The sequence below is a fragment of the Cicer arietinum genome, chromosome 3 (genome assembly GCF_000331145.2).
Source record: "Cicer arietinum cultivar CDC Frontier isolate Library 1 chromosome 3, Cicar.CDCFrontier_v2.0, whole genome shotgun sequence".
NCBI lineage: Eukaryota > Viridiplantae > Streptophyta > Magnoliopsida > Fabales > Fabaceae > Cicer > Cicer arietinum.
The window spans coordinates 38,883,434-38,902,588 of NC_021162.2; the positions used below are offsets into that span (position 1 = coordinate 38,883,434).

A 19,155-nucleotide genomic window follows, 5' to 3' on the forward strand; every position below is an offset into this window, starting at 1 on the left:
TCCGACAAATAATTTTAATCCAATTTCCAAAAATATATTTTTGGCATTTAACTCAATAAATATCAAAAACTGGACTAAAAGCCTAAAAAATTCAACACAAAATACCCTAAAATAGTATAATTCAGGATTTAAAGTTAAGGGTCTTACAATAGTCAATATTATATATGTTATTGTTTAGGTACTTGAATAGGTTGAACTCTATATGTATTAATATATAACTATAGTAATATAGTATATATTTTACCATAACATACGAGTAATCAGTTACTTTATTCACACAATAAGTTTCATAAGAATATATAAACCATGTATGAAAATCAAACTTCTAAGAAAAGGGTGTTGTATTTAAGTTTTCAAACACAATTAGTTTAACTTGAAACTGATCTTTATAAATCAAATTATGATATTATAAATTCAAGAATACTACATCATAACTTATGGCAGTGCAGTTGTGATTGCAATACTACTGAGTCATTTTGTATTAGTAAAACCATAAATTAACGTGATAAAACTAATATATACATTTTCTTTCAAACCCAATTAATTTATTTTAAAAATAGTTTTCTATCTCAAGATATAGATATTTCAAGTTGACTAGTGCAAAGTAAATTATAAAATAGAAGAGTCCAAATCATAAAATTATGAACATTAAGCAACAATTTTATATGCTTGAATATATATTTCATATATATATCACGACCCGAAAACTAAACGACATGACTGGCGCACAAGCTATATTCATAGCATGCCAAGTTTACCAACTAAATTAACAATTAAGCGGCTAAATAGTTATCAATAACCATTTCAACAAATTATATACAATTTTTCTCGAAATTTCGACAGAGTATCCTCTATAACTTCAACATTTTCAAATTTATAAAATTTATGTTGAAACTTTCAATTAAGTCATAATCCAAAGAACATAATCTAATACTCAATACATTTCCCAAGAAGACTTTCTAGACTTAAAATAGCTGCAAAATACATCATGACTCAACAGACTTTACAAAAAAAAAAGGGACTTCATCAAAGAGGCCTACCAAAAAAATATAATTGAGACTTGAGTCTACTAACAACTTGCTACTCAGCTGCTTGTGACTTTGAGAAAATAAACAACATGAAGGGGTAAGGCATAAAGACTTTGTGATGAGACAACAACCACTACCAACTAGAAGGGAAACACACAAAAACACGAATAATTATTTTACAATCTTGTGTCAATTATATTAAACAATATAGCCAAAAATATAGATAACTCAAGTAAAGTATACCCACAATAAAATCATTAAACTTGTAATTTAGTCGTTCAAGTAAAAATATTTAAAATCCAATTTATAGAAAAGTGAAATCACAATGAGCAACTGTTACACAGAAATCATAGAAAATCAAACAAGAAAAAAATATAAATTCTTGAGAACCAAGAGGCGACTTCATCTCATTGATAGCTTTTTCCTCCTAAGGGTGGCATTTTCCTTTAGAGTGGCTTCATCTAACGGATAGCCCTCTCCTCTCAATCCCACAATGCATCACGCATCTATTAGGAGGCTTACATCTCGTCGGTAGCCCTCTCCTCCAACGGATGACATCTCTCATAGGGGCGACTCCATCTAACTGGTAACTCTTCCTAATCAAAACGATGTAACTATGTGCACCTATCGGCGTTAATGATTTCATAATTATGACAACGATTTCCACAACACATGTTTAAAAGTCTTATAACACATAAATAAATCAAACTAAAAACATATCACATAACAAAGACAATCCAAATAAATAAAGGTTGAAATTGAGAAAAAATTCAAAGGTTGTGTTCCCCAATTTTTTTAAATAAATACTTTAACATAGAAAATGAGTAAAATAATAATTATAGCAAAAATATAAATGTGACAATTATCGTCGTCTACTCACAACTATGGAAAATCACCTAAGTTTGTTCTCCAACATCTCCTATAGTAGCCAGTAGGACCTTAGCTGACAAATATGAGTATCAAAAAAATTATCAAGACTTTAGAAAAACGATTCTAGAGTTTAGCTAACTCTAGGAAACCATAAAAATCCTTTAAATCTACTTTAAACACAAAAATAAGATTTTTAACCAAAACTACATTTTTTTAGAGATTTATACTAGCTTTAGAGTTGTATATTTACCTCGAAAAGTCTCAATAAATAATTTTCAAGAAATGGGTACCCTTATCCTTCTTTAGAGCACAAACCTTATCCCAAAAAATTTATCATTCCTATGGGTTTATGATTTAAGGAGGCTAGTTTGTGACTTTAAGTGAGAAGAAGAAAAAGAAGAAGTGGAAAAAAAAAACACTAGTGCATTTTAACTTTGTTATATCGTCGATATTAGATCGGTTGTTATACATCAAATGTAATAACCAAGACAATGACAAATTTGTTATTATAATAAACTTTATTAGATTTGTTCTAACATATATATTAAAAAAATCCAACACACACAAAAAAAAAAAGACAGTGGCAAATTTGTTATTATTACAAATTTTGTTAGATCTTTTATATTTCACCCAAAAAATTTCTTTAAATTCAAAAAAATAAAATAAACAATTTTGCTTCCCACACCCCTCAAATTACTTCCCACACCCCTCAATTTTTTTTTAAAACCCAAAATACCCAAACTACCCTTCCCTCTATATTCACTTAGTACCTTCATCTTCTAACTTCATCATCTTCATCTTCTATAACCTAATACCTTCATCTTCATCTTCTATAACCTAATACCATCATCCTTCATCTTCAATCATCTACTTTCTTGAATCAAGTAATCAATCAATCTTCAATCATCTTCAACACTATCTTCAATCACTTCAAGCATCTCTTCAATCAAGTAAGTGTTTTCGTTTTCGTTTTCTGGGTTTAACTGTCTGGGTTTTGAATTTTCATGAATGGGTTTTGGATGTTCATCAATGGTTCTGGTTTTGATGGTGTTTTCTGGGATTTGAATGTTCAAATACGTGAAGTGAAATCAAGTACGTGAACTCAGATCACGTAGGTGGACGTTAACTCAGTTAACGTAGGCTGATGGAGTTCACGTACGCAAACTCAGTTCACGTAGGTGATGGAGTTCACATACGTGAACACATTTCACGTATGAGTTTATGCTTGCCCCTGTTGTGGTTTATGTTATATTGCTATGTTGTTTTGATAATGATTATGATTTGTTTATGCAGAAATGGTGCGCACAATGTTTACTGATAGAGAGAGTCGTATTATACTCGACCAAGGGACTGATAGAGAGGGTCGTGTTAGACCAACCGCTTCTGCACGGGCTCACCGTGCTCAACGTGAATTGCGTGGACAACAAAGATTACAGAATCAACAAGCAGAACATGCGCAACCAGAACAGGGGCAAGCAGAAGAGGCCCAAGCGGATGAGGCCCAACCTGAAGAGGCCCAAGTGGATGAGGCCCAGCCTGAAGAGGTCCAAGCGGATGAGGCCCAACCTGAAGCAGATGACGGATATCCTAGTGGTCTGGTTGACAGGTCTGTCCTAAGGACATACGGGGATCATGTTGTGACACGACTATGGGACAGCGTGGTAAATTTCTGAATCAAATTAAATATTAAATATTTTCTTAATGTGTTTGAACTTATATTTGTTCGGTTAATTTATTTCAGGATCGCGGAGAGTTAAGGGTTTTTAGCAATGGCAAAAAATTAAAAGAAGCTGTCATTGAAAATCAAGAGGTTGAGGAACTTGTTAAAAGTTCTGGTTTATATACATTGCTAAAATGCAGCTATGAGATGATCGACAAAGGCAGCTATGGGGAGATGACCATTACTTTGGACGATGTCTCTTCGCTGCTGCATATACCCATCACCGGTGCATTCTTCAGCGTTAATATATTTAACAAGGATGACGCTGCAGAGTTGTTGGGTGAGCTTCTTGGGGTGAGTATGGTTGCTGCATATGCTGAGTTTAACTTGACGTGGACAACCACTGTTCGGTACAGTTGGTTGCTTGACGTATACCATCAGCAATGTGCTGATCAGCATTGGCAGATGGTTGCGAGGGCATTTCTTTTATTTTTGGTGTGTTGCACCTTGTTCAGCGACAAGAGTGCCTTCGCAGTGAGTGTTGCCTACCTTGAATGTTTCAGAGACCTCAACTCATGCGGAGGATATGCATGAGGTGTTGCTGCACTTGCTTACCTATACGACAATCTTCGAGAAGTGAGTATGAATCAGACTAGAACAGTGTCAGGGTATCTGACGCTATTACAGGTATTTGCGCTTGCTTTCCTGGTTTGATTTATTTCCTGGTTTGTTGCTTTATTGATTTATGAATATCTTATTGTATATGTGCAGGCGTGGGTGTATGAGCATTTTCCAACATTATGTGCGAATTGTCAATTGAGTACATGGACTGGTTTCGTCGGATTTCTCATCCATATATCATTCGTAGAGAACCAGTCTATGTAGCACCTTCAGTTGCAGAACCCGCCGATGATGATCATGCTTCAGAAGAAACAACGGTAAATTCATTTAAATTTAATTTATAACTTTATTAAATTAAATAGTCATGTAATTAATTAATGTATTTTTTAATGCAGCGTCGAGCAATACAAATTGCAGAGGAGCTTCTTGGTCGATAACTGGTATTACCTGATGGCATCGCACTCGTGAATGAATTAATTTTGATATTGCGATCTCAGAGGGGTGGTGGTAGAGATTGGACTCATGTAGTGCCATATCCTAGGAGACATAAACAGACTTAGGATATTTACTTTCGATATTTATTTTGGATATGTATTTTGGATATATATTTTAGATATCTATTCTGGATTTCAGACATTTTGGTTACAGATATTTTGGATATATTGGATATCTATTTTGGATTTCGACCATATTAATTAAACAATTCAGTTTACAACTTCAACAATTCATACAATATTATTTGAATTCATACAATATTTTGGATATTCATTATATTTGAATTCAACAATTCAGTTTACAATAACTTCATTTATAGTTTCTGGAAATATCTGCAACCAATGTTGCATGCGATCCATGTAAATAAATTCTCATTGTCGTGCTTCTTCATTGCAATAATTTTTCCACAAATTACTTGCTGGTGGTATAGGGGAATATGACTTTAAGTAAACCTGTTAAATTACATAACAATTATAAATCAATAACAATTATAAAGTGAATTATCAATAACAATTATAAAGTGAATTATCAATAACAATTTTAAAGTGAATTATCAATAACAATTTTAAAGTGAATTATCAATAACAATTTTAAAGTGAATTATCAATAACAATTTTAAAGTGAATTATCAATAACAATTTTAAAGTGAATTATCAATAACAATTTTAAAGTGAATTATCAATAACAATTTTAAAGTGAATTATCAATAACAATTTAATATCACAATTAATACCTGTACGAAATGACAGTTGTTAACAAATGCAATAACAATCACACGATGATCTGACATAGATGTTGGTGGTGGACTCCGAAGTGGAAAATATGTTTGTGATTGGTTAAGTGATAATGCGACGACAACCACGTTAAACTTCAAAGCAATCACATATCCCATTTCTGGAAGTGTCATCCAATTATCCTTCGACGCAACTTGCTCAACATACACATTGTGTATAAGTTGTCGAACATAATTTTCTCCACCAAATAGTATCTCGTAATGAGACATGAACTCTTGAAGCTCTACCACACACTGTTGACGGATGAATGCCCAACAGTTCTCACCCATTCCAAGTAAAGCTGCAACTGCACGATATCCACAATTACCATCATCACCGACATCAATAATGTCATCTATGAATTTATTAATTTCAACTGGCAACCAATATTTGAAGAGGAGAACTCTTGGTTGTTGAACTTTGCTAATTGATGGTCGAGGTGTGAGCTTTTGGACTGATGGTCGAGGCAACCGGTGGAAACATCGACGTAGTCAATGGATACGCGATCTCTCGTAATTTACCTTTAAGTGAAATTTTTCCAGGTACATCAAGTTCTTCAAACTTTTTCACTATGACATCTATTTCATGTTTCACAGATAACTCTGAAGGTTGACTCGATGCATCAAGATGAAAAGTTAATTTACTCCACCAAACATGAATAGCGTCTAATGGAATGGAACGTGGGATCATACTATACATGGCTATTTCACATGCACAAGGTAGACCATGTGTTGTCCTAATTGTGCAACGACACTCAGTCTGATCAATACCTACATACTTCACGCGATCATACTCTGCCGCAATGTGATCAATTGCATTTTTTGACACAACACCACGCAAATTCGCATATAATCTGTTACTATAGCGATGCACCTTTTGAATGATGCTCTTTTCAAATGATGTTATTATCTCATTGTGTTGTAATACAATCATGCTATTGATGGTTTCTCAAGCACTGCATATATCACCAATACTATCTTGTAATATCCTTTTCAAACTCCAATGTGCCAACTCAACCCTTTGTGTTGTGGTGTTCCCAAAGTGCATAACTCTATTTGTCCACGCCTCAACAAACCTTTCCTTGTGAGGAATTAACCACTGCTCGTGTACATAATCATAAAAAAAATAGAACAGCTACTACAAATTCCTTCAAAGATAGCCAACTTCATGTAGTATTGAGCCTCATCATAACTGTAAATAAGAGCCTCCCATGCCTCCATTATTTGCACTTGCTTCTTTTTTGGAAACACGGTCATCTTGCACTTGGCTTTGACATTTTTGCATATATGAAACAAGCATAATAAATTCACTGCTTTTGGAAAAACATTTTCAACTACGTTCATCAAAGCAAGGTCTCTATCAGTAACGATGACTTCAACTTCACCACTTGTAATCTGTTCTTTCACCATTTGTAGTGCCCATGTGAAGTTATCAACACGCTCAGACTGTAGATATGCAAATCCCACACAAAATGTCATTTCAGTAGATGTAACACCAATAATCTCAAGTAATGGCATTCGATACCTACAGGTCTTGTAAGTGCTATCCATAGTCAATATTATGTGAAAATTATTTACAAGAGTGATAGCGTCTGGATGGGACCAAAATATGTCCCTCAACTCATCTGAACTCTCTACCTTCCTATATCGATAAACGTATTTGTCGCGTTCCATCAATGTCAAAAGATGTTGCATTTATGTTCTATTACCTCTAAGTGATGAACGATATACTTGACGTGCATTGTAAACTTGTTTTATTGTCGTCAAACATTCAACGTTATGATCCTTCAATGTCATTAAAATGTTTTTTGGTTTTACAAAGTTCTTTGTCATATCACCAAGTACATTTTTCTCATCTTGAGACAATCGGCCTAAGAAAGAGTGATTGGTTAGTTTTTTGGCCAATTCGTGGTTATGGAGACCACATATTACATGCAAATACCATCCATCACCAACACTTGATCGTGTTCCTCTCAATATAAATGGACAATCACATTTTCTAGTCCAAGTACTCCTCGTAAGATTATGATTCTTCCAAGGTCTATATTTACCACTTCTTTCACAACGAAGAATTAATTTTGTCTTTGTTCTTGGTCGTGCTGTCGCAGTTTCAGATCTAAAAATCACAACAACAATTCCATTTTCCCTTCCAACATTTCTAGCCCATTTCAATAATTCATCTCGTGTATCGAACATCATGCCGGTGGTAAACACATCAGTCAAATCAATCATAACAGGTTCAACTTCGTCATTCATAGCGTCAAAATTAGGTTCCACATCATCACACATTTCTTCAAAATCAGGATCCAAATCATCATACATTTCTTCAAAATCAGGTTCCAAACCTTCATACATTTCGTCATTGTTGTCTCCCCCTTCATTCATTTAACTGCATCCAATAAATTACATAAATATAACAACATAAAAATTCTTAATTCCTAAACACAATAAACAAAAAAAAGAATCCAAATTTTATCACCTTTACGTGAACTGAGAAAACGTATGTGTACGTGAACTCAGTTCACGTATCACATACGTGAATTGAATTCAAGTAAACATACGTGAACTCAGTTCACGTATGACTGAGATTTTACAAATTTTCATCCTATACGTGAAATGAGAAAACGTATGTGTACGTGAACTCAGTTCACGTATCACATACGTGAATTGAATTCAAGTAAACATACGTGAACTCAGTTCACGTATGACTGAGATTTTTACAAATTTTCATCCTATACGTGAACTGAGTTCACATATGTTTACTTGAATTCAATTCACGTATGTGATACGTGAACTGAGTTCACGTACACATACGTTTTCTCAGTTCACGTAGGTAACATGAATTTTAAAACTCCATTGATGTACGCAAACTTAATTGACGTACGTTTACGTAAACCTAATTCACATACAATCAGAATTTTCATAATTTCATCAATTACGTGAATTCGTTTCACGTAGACGTACGTGAACTAAGTTCACGTACGAAACCCAGATTTGGAAAAAAATAACCAGCTATAAAACACAACAAAATACATACCTAGTTGATTTGAGTCACTATAATGATGAAGATGATGAAAATGATGAAGATGTTCAAAATGATTAAAGATTATTGAACATGAAATGTATCAAAATGATTGAAGAAGATTGGAGTTGGTAGGTAATGAAGATGAAGAAGATGAAGATGATGAAGATAGAAAATAAGTGGTTGAGTGAATATAGAGAGAAGGGTACTTTGGATATTTTGGGTTTTAAAAAAAATTGAGGGGTATCGGAAGTAATTTGAGGGGTGTGGGAAGCAAAATTGTAAAATAAAATTAGAAAAATACGCGCATAAGACAAATCCTTATCCGCTAGGCTTCACCCTTCACTACTTTCATCCTTCAATGCAAACTCTTCAGCTTCCAGTCTTCCTAAAATTTGTTTTCACTCTGTGGTTCACAATCAACAGGTAAATTTGGTTTTTCCCTAAAGTGTATTTTCACTCCTTCCTTCACAATCAAACACTTAAATTTGTATTTCCTTAAATTATGTTTTCACTTCTGCGCCGGCCACGAGTTGGTCCGCTGCAACCCAATTTCTAACCTAACACCATTACAGTTATGGGAACCGAGAGTTACACTTACATGGGACGCAGTTTCAACGAATTCACCATCAACTATAAATCCACTTCTTCCGCTTTCAGTGACTGTAATAGCGATAAATCCGGCGGCGAATTTGCCACCACTTCTTCACAATCCCGACGACTCCTCATCTCACGTGCTTCCGAAAATTCCGATGATTTCATCTGTCAACTTGTTTTCGATCTTCACTCTTCTTCAATCGAAGACCAGAAACAAGCCGCCATAGAAATTCGACGCCACCACACGTCGGATGCCACAAATCTACGATCTTCACATTGTGTATTAGTTAATGATTTTTTTTACTTGTTTTGGATATTTTTAATTGAAGGTGCCACTTCAGGTATTGGAGCTGAAACAGCTAGCTAGGGTGTTATCAAAGAGAGGAGTGAGAGTTGTGGTTGGTGCTAGGGACTTGAAAAGGGTTGTGAAGTTAAAAAGAAAATCCAAAAGGAGAGTCCTAATGCTGAGATTATTCTATTGGAAATTGATCTTAGCTCTCTTGCTTCTGTACAGAGATTTTATTCAGAGTTTTTAGCTTTAGAATTACCTCTTAATATTCTCATGTAAGTGTTTTTATTAAATGTTTTGCAGTTGAGAATTGAGATCGCGGTTGCCAAATTTTTATGGTAATAGTTTATTGGAATTAATAAAATTTGTTTTATAGAAATAATGCAGGAGTATACTCTCAGAACATTGAATTCTCAGAAGAGAAAATTGAAGTGACCTTTGTTACAAATTACTTAGGTAATTTTTTCATTCTTACCTATGAGGTTAAAAACAATGATAAATATTTATTTCACTACTATACTACATACGTTAGCATAATCTGAATGCCACAAATCAAAGAAAAAGCGAAGTTAAATATAGTTAAATTAGGCTCAAACAGAGTCCTAAGTTACTACCATTAAATTTGTTTCTTTTATTCTTAAAAAAATTTTGTTAACAAAAATGGTACTAGAGAAAATGATAGATACTGCAAACAAGGAAGAATAATAAATGTTTTTTTCGGTAATACATAGCTGGGTGAAAAGAACTTGCTTTTGTTTCAAAGACATGCTCAATAGAAATTCGACTACTCACTAAAATTACTGCTGCTCCATTTTGAATGCTTACATTTTGTTTCTGTCTCTCATATACTCTTGTAGCTTCGATATTAAAATTTGAAGGGCACAATGTTCCCCTCGAGGAAGAGTTGATTCTGAAGGTAAAAGTATGTTGATTTTTAATTAATTTAACCCAATTTATTCTAGTTGATGGCTTGATGCTATATTCTTCTATTCTAGTAAGTAAAAGCATCAATAAATAGCAATCTTAGCTCAGTTTGTTGCTTTTCTTAGTATCTATATTACCATTTTCTTACTTGAACCAATAAAATTGCAGAATAGGTCACAATAGCCAGCCTTATTTAAATGGATGTTGTATATATGTTGTTGGTCAGTTTCTTGGTTTGTTGTCTCGTGATTACATGTTATGGATTACAAGTATGATTACTTTGGCATTCTAAATACTTCCAATTTGTCGTGCAAGAATGATGGGCTCTGGGAAGACAACTGTGGAGAAGACAATATGTTTATAAAATCAAGCTATCTAAAAAGAGTGGTTGAGAATGTTGTCTCATTTTTTGTAGAATTTGATGGTACTGTCTTGATACAATAAAGAGATTATTTTTCTTTTAATTGATACTTGTTTCTGTGTGTTGAACCTGTTGATATACTTTCTTCTACTCTCACACACACAAAGGCGTGCTTCTGGTTTGCTCAATATAAGATCTTTTAACTAAATAAAAACTCCACAAAACTGACTTATAAGGTGATGACTATCTAAACCTTATAAGCCCTGTAACTCTAGTCGATGTGTGATTCTCTAGAGTTATACGTGTATTTTTCATATATATATATATATATATATATATATATATATATATATGTATATATCACCCCACAGTTTGTACAATTTCTGCTATTTTTTTATAGTTGTATTGCTAAGATGGAGAGAAGCATGCGGAGTTGTAAAGAACCCCAAAAGACGCTTTCGTTTCAATGCCAATCTCCAAAAGAGGGGCGAAGCTGGTGCTATGCGTCGTACCAATCAGGTTTCTATTTTTTTATTTTATTATTATTATTATTATTATTTTAGATATATATAGCTCCAATAATATTTTAGATATATAAATCACTATGATCTTATTATTAATTAAATTATTTGAAAGATACTTTCCCATTGGTTTATTGGTTACACAATTATTATTATTTTTTAATTTATAGTACACTGGACTAGTCAACATTTGTGATATATGGCGTATATTTGTGTGTGTGTTATTATTTGTCGTGTCGTTAAGTTTTGGAGACATTGCTTGGACTATATAGGTTGTATATGATTCTAATTTTTTTTTAAATCATTTAAAACTTTAAAACTTCGCGGGTGATTTCATTTTGAAGTAAAAGTTTATGGTTTTTTTGTCCTCACATATGAGACGATGACTTGATCATAATCAATTTGACAAAAATAAGGGAAATGAATACGGGTGTAACTTAACTTGTATTGGTTTTTTCTTGTTTTTGTCGAACAAACATGTCATATCACTGTGACCTTCTACTTCCGAGTGGAAATCGTTTTAGATTTTTGAGTTTTATATGTACTAACTAATGTTTGTGGTTTCTAATTAGTTTTCAAAAGTTCAAATTTTAGCCAAGATACCACTAAAACAAATGATGAACATAAGTGCATAAATTAGCTACTCTGGAGTTAATTTGATATTGTTTATGATAGGCTATGGACATTTTCAATATCAGAGATAAGATGCATTTTGCCAACATACAAGTAAAGTAATAAAATTGAACCTTTTAAAAAAAATTATGGAAGCATGATCAGATGGAAGCTGACCAACATGTTGATTACATGTCATCCACTGTTATCAGTTTCAATAAAGACCGAAGCGATCTTATTTTCCTTTTGTACACTTGCTTATCCAGTATAAACAACACTCGTGCTCATTAACTCTATGAAAAGTGTTTTTCTTAGTAAAGGATTTGAGAATACTTATAAAGTACTATAACAGTGATTCCTCAGTTTTCTCTTCAATGCATAGAAATAGAATGTGACATCTTACTATTTTATTTCTCAAAGACTCATCCTCTCCTTACTGCAGGAGAAGCTGAGGGTGGCAGTTTTGGTTTCCAAAGCAGCATTTCGGTTTATGCAAGGTAAGTTTCTTTGTCATTATTCTCATAGCTTAAAAATATCAGGGCCAGTATGTTTACTTTTGAACATATATTCACAGGCGTGCAACAAAGCTATTACAAAGTGCTAGAGGAAGTTAAAGATGCATGATTCACTAGTAGAATTTTGTCTTTTTAAGTCAGTTAAAATGTACATTTTAAGTCGGTTCCGTGCCCGAGTTAACAGCAAACGACTTAAAAAACATGTTTTTTAACTCGTTTCATGAACCGACTTAACAGAGCGTCATCATATTAAGTCGATTTAGATTAACCGACTTAAACATCATAAATTCAATATAACACATCATCTTTTTAAGTTGGATATTTTGACCAACTGACTTAATAGATATAGTTAAAATAATAATTTTTTTTTTTATATAAATTTCTCATTTTGTGTTCATGTTCCTAATTCATACAATCTTTCTCGTATTAAATTTCAAATAAGAGTTTTGTACTAACAATCACAATTTTATATAACCATCTAATAATCAAAATATACAATATCACAATATCTGATATTTATACAAAAAATATAGAGGACATGTATCTCATTTCCGACTAATCTTGACAACACGGGAAAAAATTAGATATCCATTAACAAAATTACAAAATCACAATATAGCAATATTCAATAGACATATATTAGTATCGTTGTTTTCTTCAATTGATTTCAAAATAAAATTCACACAACATTTTCGAACTTCTTTACTTTGATCCGAGTGAATTGATCTCGAGTCATCAAAGATCTGAAAAAAAGAAACACACACACACAATCAATATCGGCTGAATCTTAATTTTTTATCATATGAACATTAAAAAATGCAATCAATAACAACTTATAATTTTTTATCATACAAATATAAAAAAATACAATCAATAACAACGTGTAAAAAATTATATACTTGCATCCATGAAACAACTATGTTAAGATGTTCAACATATGTAACATGACATAGTAGTCACACTCATAGATTTGTTATGTTTAACAAATCATCATACCATATCCGTTTTTATTACTGTGACAAATCTCATAATAATTTCTTATATTTTTCAAAATGTAACTGGGTTGCATTTAAAAATTAACAACAAATAAAATTTTCTTTGGTTTTTATGAATTTTTTTTTAAGTAAATTGTAAAAATTTATTATCTAAATGAAATTATGAACACATATATTAATCATTTTATCAACGTCTCATTATATTATAATAATTGAAGAGTAGAAAATTGTAAAAAATTACTCATGTAAATTTATTATAACAACCATAACTGAATTTGACGACGATGTGGCAATTGTAAAAAAGGTGGCGATGAAAGGAATTTGACGACGATGAAAAACGCGATGAGTGTGAATGGGAGTCTTCAAGCACTTTCATGCAAGTGTTGAAAGAGAAAAAGGAAGGAAATTGAAATGTGTTCGATCAGATAACAGTGACGAATACAGAAGTCCATTTGAAGAGTATTGTAGAGAACATGGAATCAGGTTTGAGAAAACAGTTCCAAAGACACCTCAACATAATGGTGTTGCAGAGAGAATGAATCGTATGATTAATGACAGAATCAGATGTATGCTCTCTCATGCAAAATTATCGAAATCCTTTTGGGGTGAAGCAATGAAAACTGCTGTGGATTTGATCAATCTTTCTCCTTCTATTCCACTTGATGGTGATGTTCCAAATAGAGTGTGGACAGGGAAAGATGTCTCTTACCGTCATTTGAGAGTTTTTGGTTGCAGATGTTTTGTTCACGTTCCAAGAGATGAGAGGTCCAAGCTTGATAGTAAATCCAAACAATGTATATTCGTCGGTTATAGTGATGAAGAATTTGGTTATAGATTGTGGGATCCGGTTGACAAGAAAATTATCAGAAGCCGAGATGTGATATTTCTTGAAGACCAGACTATTGAAGATTTTGATAAAGCTGAAAAACAGAAACCAAATTCCAGAAGTTACATTGAAAATGTTCGCCTAAACCTTTGTTGATGGGGGAGATATACAGGTAGATAATGAGAATGTAACTGATGATCATGTGCCTCACCATGATAAGCATGTTCCAGTTGAGCCACCAGCCGAGTTTGAGTTGAGAAGATCTACTAGAGAACGTCAATGTAAGACCCATAATTTTAAAGTACACTTTATGTACTTATGTATATCCGTGATAGGTGGCACCTCGATAAACGATACGGGCCCGTGATAGGCAGTACGTTTATGGTTTTCGGTTTTTTTGTAAATTGTGCAGACCCGTGATAGGTGGCACCTCGATAAACGATACGGGCCCGTGATAGGCAGTACGTTTATGGTTTTCGGTTTTTTTGTAAATTGTGCAGACCCGTGATAGGTGGCACCTCGATAAACGATACGGGCCCGTGATAGGCAGTACGTTTATGGTTTTCGGTTTTTTTGTAAATTGTGCAGACCCGTGATAGGTGGCACCTCGATAAACGATACGGGCCCGTGATAGGCAGTACGTTTATGGTTTTCGGTTTTTTTGTAAATTGTGCAGACCCGTGATAGGTGGCACCTCGATAAACGATACGGGCCCGTGATAGGCAGTACGTTTATGGTTTTCGGTTTTTTTGTAAATTGTGCAGACCCGTGATAGGTGGCACCTCGATAAACGATACGGGCCCGTGATAGGCAGTACGTTTATGGTTTTCGGTTTTTTTGTAAATTGTGCAGACCCGTGATAGGTGGCACCTCGATAAACGATACGGGCCCGTGATAGGCAGTACGTTTATGGTTTTCGGTTTTTTTGTAAATTGTGCAGACCCGTGATAGGTGGCACCTCGATAAACGATACGGGCCCGTGATAGGCAGTACGTTTATGGTTTTCGGTTTTTTTGTAAATTGTGCAGACCCGTGATAGGTGGCACCTCGATAAACGATACGGGCCCGTGATAGGCAGTACGTTTATGGTTTTCGGTTTTTTTGTAAATTGTGCAGACCCGTGATAGGTGGCACCTCGATAAACGATACGGGCCCGTGATAGGCAGTACGTTTATGGTTTTCGGTTTTTTTGTAAATTGTGCAGACCCGTGATAGGTGGCACCTCGATAAACGATACGGGCCCGTGATAGGCAGTACGTTTATGGTTTTCGGTTTTTTTGTAAATTGTGCAGACCCGTGATAGGTGGCACCTCGATAAACGATACGGGCCCGTGATAGGCAGTACGTTTATGGTTTTCGGTTTTTTTGTAAATTGTGCAGACCCGTGATAGGTGGCACCTCGATAAACGATACGGGCCCGTGATAGGCAGTACGTTTATGGTTTTCGGTTTTTTTGTAAATTGTGCAGACCCGTGATAGGTGGCACCTCGATAAACGATACGGGCCCGTGATAGGCAGTACGTTTATGGTTTTCGGTTTTTTTGTAAATTGTGCAGACCCGTGATAGGTGGCACCTCGATAAACGATACGGGCCCGTGATAGGCAGTACGTTTATGGTTTTCGGTTTTTTTGTAAATTGTGCAGACCCGTGATAGGTGGCACCTCGATAAACGATACGGGCCCGTGATAGGCAGTACGTTTATGGTTTTCGTTTTTTTGTAAATTGTGCAGACCCGTGATAGGTGGCACCTCGATAAACGATACGGGCCCGTGATAGGCAGTACGTTTATGGTTTTCGTTTTTGGGTAAATTGTGCAGACCCGTGATAGGTGGCACCTTGGTAGATAGTACTTTGGCCTGTGATAGGCGGTACGACTACAATTTACATTCTTTTTAGTAAACCGTGCAGACCCGTGATAGGTGGCACCTCGGTAAACGATACGGGCCCATGATAGGCAGTACGTTTATGGTTTACGTTTTTTAGTAAATCGTGCAGGATGCTGTATTCGAATACAACAATGTTGTTTTGTTAAAAACTTCATTTCTCAACCTTGTTTATGCATGTTTGGCATATGGAAACCCTTTTAAGGTGCATGCTTAGTTGAAAGGTTATTTTGAGCATTTAAAAACTTAATTGCTATGTGTTAACTGTTATTTTTTTTGGTTGGTGACCCTTTACAATTATTGTGGAAATCTGGGCTTTGCCCTCAGATGAGAGTCAGGACGGTCCTACCGGTTCGTACCCTACGGACGGGAATGGAGATGGGAACGCTTGACTGCAGTTACGTTAGGAGGATCTCACGGGGCGCGTGGAGATCACTCAGGGTGTATAGCTTTTTGGTAGGATGATCAGATTAGGATGATGTATAGGGACTAGGTGTCCTTCTTTTTGGATTGGAGTATTTTTAGTTTGGAAAACTGTACTTATACTAATATTGTCAGTTTGACTTCTTATTTGAATGGGTTCCATGTACCATTTGTTGTTGTGTAAATGTTTTGGATTTATAATTGGAGAAACTTTTCCGCTGCTTGTAAATTATAATGACTCAATTACTTATCCAAAGGCATTTTCTTGTTTATTTCTCTGTTTCAGTTTAATTCCTTTTAAAAAAAAAAAAATATACCCTCGCTTTGAAAAACTGGGTGTTACAGTCAACCTTCTCAAAGATATCCTCCACATGAGTATGTCATGATCACTGATAGTGGAGAGCTAGAGTATTATCAAGAAGCTATTACAAATGTTGATAAAGAAAAGTGGTTAAAGGTCATGCAAGAAGAGATGAATTCCTTGCATGAGAATCACACATTTGATTTGGTAAAGTTGCCTAATGGTAGAAAAGCACTCAAGAACAAATGGGTATACAAGATAAAGGCAGAAGAGAATAGTTCTCAACCAAGATATAAAGCAAGATTGGTTGTGAAAGGTTTTAATCAGAGAAAAGGTATTGACTTTGATGAAATTTTTTCACCTGTGGTGAAAATGTCCTCTATCCGAGTTGTGCTTGGGTTAGCAGCTAGTTTGAACCTAGAAGTTGAACAACTTGATGTGAAAACTGCTTTCCTTTATGGTGATTTGGAGGAAGAGATCTATATGGAGCAACCAGAGGGTTTCGAAGTCAAAGGTAAAGAGCATCTTGTGTGTAAATTGAAGAAAAGCTTGTATGGGCTCAAGCAAGCACCTCGACAATGGTACAAGAAATTTGATTCTTTCATGGAGAAACATGGGTATGGTAAAACTACTTCTGACCATTGTGTGTTTATCAAGAAATTCTCTGATGGTGATTATATTATTCTCTTGTTATATGTGGATGACATGTTGATTGTTGGTCATGACACTAAGAAGATTCAATCTTTAAAGAAAGATTTGAACAAGTCTTTTGCAATGAAAGACTTAGGTCCTGCAAAGCAAATTCTGGGTATGAGAATTACTCGTGACAGGAAGAATAATAAATTGTGGTTGTCTCAACACAATTATATTGAGAAGGTGTTAGAGAGGTTTAACATGAGCAATTGCAAACCTGTTAGTACTCCACTTGCTACTCATTTTAAATTGAATTCTGATAAATGTCCTACAAGTGAGAAAGACAAAGAAGAGATGAAGAAGGTTCCTTATGCATCCGCAGTTGGTAGTTTGATGTATGCTATGGTATGCACAAGGCCAGATATTGCTCATGCAGTTGGAGTTGTTAGTCGATTTCTCTCTAATCCTGGTAAAGATCATTGGCAAGCAGTGAAGTGGATTCTCAGATACCTCAGAGGCACTTCCAAAGTGTGTTTATGCTATGGAGGTGGTGAACCTGTGTTGGATGGCTACACAGATGCAGATATGGCAGGTGATCTTGATTCTAGAAAATCTACTTCTGGTTATATGATGACTTTTGCAGGGGGAGCTGTGTCTTGGCAATCAAGACTACAAAAGTGTGTTGCTTTGTCCACTACTGAAGCTGAGTACATTGCAGCAACTGAAGCTTCCAAAGAACTCTTGTGGATGAAGAAATTCCTACATGAGTTAGGCCTCAGGAAAGACAAGTTTGTGTTATTCTGTGACAGTCAGAGTGCGATCCATCTCAGCAAAAATCCGAGTTTTCATGCAAAGTCGAAGCATATTGAAGTGCGATATCATTGGATACGAGATGCACTGGAAATGAAGTCATTTTTAATTGAGAAGATTCATACTGATGAGAATGGTTCAGATATGATGACGAAGACCTTGCATGTGTCGAAGATGATATGTTGCAGAAAGAAAGCTGGCATGGTTGAGCAGTACCTTCCCACTTGAGTCGTGAGGGGGAGATTTGTTGGGTGGGCTCACTCCCCAAGTGGAACCCACCAATTTTACTAGTATTATTATTATTATTGAAAAAAAAAGAAAAAAAAAGGTTTTAATGGGCTTGGCCCACTTGAAGGTAATAAAAAGGATTTAGAAATCCCTAAGAGATACACAGAAAGACAACGTGCTAGAGAAGAAAAATAAGGGTTTGGTTCCAGTGGTGGTAACAGGTGTGTAGCAAACTTGCTCCGTTTGATCTACAAATTTAGTATGTTACTGAGTTTGTTATTTTAATATATAATTTGAGTAGTTTTATCTTCTCTGAAAGTTACTTTGGCATACCCACTTTAGTGGAAGGTTGTTATAAGGTTGGTATAGGGTTGTTATTGTTGATTGATATTCCCTATTGTTATTAGGAAGACTCTTCGTGTACCCATTAATTATTGTAGTGGAAGTTTTACTGGACTAGGTCCCGTGGTTTTTATTCTCTCAATTTGAGGGAAGTTTTCCACGTTAAAATTGTGTTTGTCTCATATTTAATTTCCTGCCAATTATTATTGCTCTTGGAATTGTATTTTCTATTTGGCCATTTATCTGCACAGGTGGGAGAAAAATATTCCGCATTATTGAGATAATTATCGCTAATTATCTCTGGTTTTTCCCAACACAATGAAAGGAAAATAGGTTCAAAAACCTTTAATTGCATGTTTGTAGGTTATGCTGAACATTGGGCTACTTTTAGACTTCTTGTTTTGAGAAGTGATGTGCTTGAATGTA

General features: G+C 34.8%; 3 protein-coding genes across 3 annotated transcripts; 1 reads left to right on the forward strand and 2 right to left on the reverse strand.

Moving 5' to 3' along the window:
• Window positions 1–5,037: 5,037 nt before the first annotated feature.
• Window positions 5,038–6,380, reverse strand: LOC113786650 (uncharacterized). The gene is made up of 3 exons (XM_027334654.2): window positions 5,969–6,380; window positions 5,408–5,901; window positions 5,038–5,126 (listed from the first exon to the last, which is right to left on the reverse strand). The coding sequence occupies exons 1-3, from the start codon at window positions 6,378–6,380 to the stop codon at window positions 5,046–5,048; spliced, it is 987 nt and encodes a 328-aa protein (XP_027190455.1). The 3' UTR covers window positions 5,038–5,045.
• Window positions 6,381–6,538: 158 nt separating this feature from the next.
• Window positions 6,539–7,735, reverse strand: LOC140919752 (uncharacterized). Its single transcript, XM_073366382.1, has 2 exons — window positions 7,389–7,735; window positions 6,539–6,971 (listed from the first exon to the last, which is right to left on the reverse strand). Exons 1-2 carry the CDS (start codon window positions 7,733–7,735, stop codon window positions 6,539–6,541), a joined length of 780 nt encoding a protein of 259 aa, XP_073222483.1.
• Window positions 7,736–9,045: 1,310 nt separating this feature from the next.
• LOC101499489 (uncharacterized) lies at window positions 9,046–13,725 on the forward strand. The gene is made up of 8 exons (XM_073366383.1): window positions 9,046–9,345; window positions 9,475–9,629; window positions 9,731–9,810; window positions 10,212–10,270; window positions 10,594–10,702; window positions 11,040–11,158; window positions 12,215–12,269; window positions 13,587–13,725. Exons 1-8 carry the CDS (start codon window positions 9,046–9,048, stop codon window positions 13,667–13,669), a joined length of 960 nt encoding a protein of 319 aa, XP_073222484.1. The 3' UTR covers window positions 13,670–13,725.
• Window positions 13,726–19,155: the final 5,430 nt, after the last annotated feature.

Coding starts and splice junctions, on each gene's coding strand:
- LOC113786650 (XM_027334654.2), bottom strand. CDS start 6,380: ATGATTGTATTACAACACAATGAGATAATAACATCATTTGAAAAGAGC. Junction 5,902..5,968: donor TGGAAAAATTTCACTTAAAG/GTAAATTACGAG, acceptor CTCGACCATCAG/TCCAAAAGCTCACACCTCGA. Junction 5,127..5,407: donor ACAACTGTCATTTCGTACAG/GTATTAATTGTG, acceptor GTAATTTAACAG/GTTTACTTAAAGTCATATTC.
- LOC140919752 (XM_073366382.1), bottom strand. CDS start 7,735: ATGTGTGATGATGTGGAACCTAATTTTGACGCTATGAATGACGAAGTT. Junction 6,972..7,388: donor TCAAGTGTTGGTGATGGATG/GTATTTGCATGT, acceptor CAAGACCTGTAG/GTATCGAATGCCATTACTTG.
- LOC101499489 (XM_073366383.1), top strand. CDS start 9,046: ATGGGAACCGAGAGTTACACTTACATGGGACGCAGTTTCAACGAATTC. Junction 9,346..9,474: donor ATCTACGATCTTCACATTGT/GTATTAGTTAAT, acceptor GGTTGGTGCTAG/GGACTTGAAAAGGGTTGTGA. Junction 10,703..11,039: donor ATTTTTTGTAGAATTTGATG/GTACTGTCTTGA, acceptor ATTTTTTTATAG/TTGTATTGCTAAGATGGAGA.